This window comes from Puntigrus tetrazona, unplaced genomic scaffold (assembly GCF_018831695.1).
Source record: "Puntigrus tetrazona isolate hp1 unplaced genomic scaffold, ASM1883169v1 S000000934, whole genome shotgun sequence".
In the NCBI taxonomy this organism is placed as follows: Eukaryota; Metazoa; Chordata; class Actinopteri; order Cypriniformes; family Cyprinidae; genus Puntigrus; species Puntigrus tetrazona.
The window spans coordinates 1-2989 of NW_025048534.1; the positions used below are offsets into that span (position 1 = coordinate 1).

Sequence of the window (2989 nt, forward strand, 5' to 3'; positions counted from 1 at the left end):
AATCAAATACCCACTATATATCAGAGCAGCAGCTATTGGTCAGTCTGAGGAACTCTTTTGTCCAATTCGTTAAATATCCTTCAGCCAGTAAAAAAGGACACAGGAGTAAAAAGCTCAGAGAAAAAAAAATAAAAATAAAGCAAATAAGTTAAACCTCATTCACCAGAACACCACGTGAATATCATCTAAGTGAATTCAGGAATTCTCCAGGACAAAATAAAAGTCATTCCTCTACAAAACAAAGGTTTGTTCTAAAAGAATAAGCCATCCCATAGTTCCACACTGTAAAGTCATTGTTCTAAAGAAATTAACACAAGCATCGATAGACGCTTCTCTTTTTATAGGCCACTTAATAAAAGGCCACTATCTTAAAAGATTTCCACTGAATAAAAAATAGAGAAAGAGACAGGAAATACGCATCCAAAGGGAGAAGGAAGTGGACTTTGAGGTGGCGTAGCCGAAGCAGCTTTTCTGGTTGATTTAGTCATGTTCACAGTTTGCTTTTCCCCACCTCCCAACCAAACTGTCTTGGAAACTTGGCAAAAGTGTAAAAGTGTCAGAAAGCGAATGGTGCGTCGGATGACGGGCGAAATAACGTCCGTTTTCGTTGTGACCCTACTAGTGTAGCCGTGAGACGAAAACAACAACGACGACGACAACAAAAAAAAGACCTGAGATCTGTATCTTTTAAGGGCCTCTGCAAAAATAACGCATTTAAAAACTTTTCTTAAAAATAAAAAATAAAAAAAACGAAGAGAAAAAGCTGAAGCGAATGTTAGGACGGACTAGATCTGGGTAGAGACAGAATTCGGCCGTTTTTCTTTCCACCGTTCATATGCGTATAGGGCACGTGCTCCTCGTAATTGCCCCGTAGGCCCACCGAGGGGCCGTTGTCTCTACTGAGGCTCTCCTCGCGCTGGGAATAGGATGAGGGGTCCAGTGGTATGCTCTCCATGTTCTCGAAGTCCATGTCGAACTCCTCGCTCTCGGGAGGTTTGTTCTCCTCGCTGTAGAAGAACGAGACCTCTTGGAAAGTAGGGTGCAGGTCCTCCTTGATCATCTCGATGATCTCGAGGAAGGTGGGCCGCATCTTCGGGTTGTACTGCCAACACATCTGCATGAGGTTGTGCCTGAGAGTGGAGAGAAGACCATCTTGAGCCACCTAAACCTCATTCTCCATGGAGCTTTTTTTCAGTTGTCAGATTGTTACATTATATCAATACGTTCGATTAGAATAATCAATAAGATATTGTTATAAGTAGCTGCATCTTAAGTGGCATTTAGAGACTGTTTAATGCAAAACAAGCTTACATTCTCTCTGGACAGTTCTCCGGTCTGTCCAGGTAGCCCCCGTCCATGACAAACTTGAGCACTTGCTCATTGGACAGTCCCTGGTAAGGCTGCTCGGCAAGCGTGCTGATCTCCCATAACACCACTCCGAAAGACCTGCAAGTGAACACAACTTGTTCATTAGCGCACTAGGCTGGGTGTGTATTCGTTTTGGTCTCGCAACCCAAGAATGTCCAATCCTTCTCTTAGTGTTGACCAGCTTCAATACACTTGCTTGGAAACAGTAACAGTAATCCTGAAGACCTTATTTAGCTGGTTCAGGTGTAAGATTATGGTCCTCTAAGAGCAGGATTGGAAACCCCAAAGCAAGTCTCAACTAGCTTCTTTGTAGGGGAGCAAAAAATGACGAAGAAACCTAAAAGTATACCAACCAGCAGTCTGAATGAGCGGTAAAAACGCCATCTTTTAGGGACTCTGGCGCCATCCATCTTACAGGCAATAAGCCTTTTCCTCCCTTTCGATAGTAATCGGTCTCGTAGATGTCTCGCGTCATGCCAAAATCTGCGACAAAAAAAGAAAAAAGAAAAAAAAAAAGAAAAAATCAAGATTTCTCGTCCTTTGAATCCCGAATTTCACACTAAATATGCTTGATTACGGTCTTCTTACCTCCAATTTTCACAGTGAAATCATCAGCCACCATACAGTTCCTGGCAGCGAGGTCTCTGTGGACGAACTTCTTAGCGTTGAGGTACGCCATGCCATCTGCTATCTCAGCTGCCATTTGGATCATCTCCTTCAGGGTTGGCGGCGGGCGACCTGGGTTATTCTGTAAACAAACCCCATTGGAATCAATGGTCACAGCTACAAGCTACTGTTAGCTATTAACTGTGATGCTTCACAGGCTCGTACAGTCTGCGAAACTACACTATTTAGCGTCAAACGACAGCATTTGATACATTTTACTGTTATAGCACCATGAAGTGAGGTGCACTGGTATTGGGGACTCGTTTGGGATACAACGATTGGGGATTGGGCTCATTTTTACCTCAGCATCAGGTCTCAGGCTACGCAGGTAGCTTTTCAGATCTCCGTGTGTCATCAGTTCCATGACGACCAATGTCGGTTGCCCCTTAGATACCACACCAAGCAAGCGGACCTAGGCGAACACGTCGAACATTTAGACAAGGTTGTTTTTGCCTTCATTATATTGGTTCTCCAGGTTCTTCGCACTCACCACGTGATGGCAGCTAAAGGCTTTCATGACCGAAGCCTCGTTGAGGAACTCAATCCTCTCGCGCAGGCTCGCCGACTCGTTGACGGTTTTAACGGCCACTCGTGTATCCGGTTCGCCCTTGACGATGTCTTTAGCGTTGCCTTCGTACACCATTCCAAACGATCCCTGACCGAGTTCTCTTAAAACGCTGATCTTCTCCCGAGGCACCTCCCATTCGTCTGGGATATACACTTTACAAACACACAAATTCATATTTTTCACATTTAAAAAGCAAACTAAAAGAGCAGATATTTGGTGAAAGATGTAATGAAGTGGATTACATCTAAAATGATATCTTACCATCATTCGCACTTATATATTCTGGGTTCGAGGAAGCAATCAGAGGGCCAGTTGGTCCTTCAGTTTGTCTGAGAGAAAAGATATTCATAAATGAGAGCATTGTCTAGATGATAAATAAGGACTTTA

At 43.7% G+C, this 2989-nt stretch overlaps 1 protein-coding gene across 1 annotated transcript; it reads right to left on the minus strand.

Annotated features, from left to right (window-relative positions):
* Positions 1-7: 7 nt before the first annotated feature.
* LOC122335891 (insulin receptor-like) lies at positions 8-2981 on the minus strand. Its single transcript, XM_043233656.1, has 7 exons — positions 2864-2981; positions 2525-2754; positions 2336-2446; positions 1957-2116; positions 1722-1851; positions 1312-1446; positions 8-1130 (listed from the first exon to the last, which is right to left on the minus strand). Exons 1-7 carry the CDS (start codon positions 2961-2963, stop codon positions 776-778), a joined length of 1221 nt encoding a protein of 406 aa, XP_043089591.1. The 5' UTR covers positions 2964-2981; the 3' UTR covers positions 8-775.
* Positions 2982-2989: the final 8 nt, after the last annotated feature.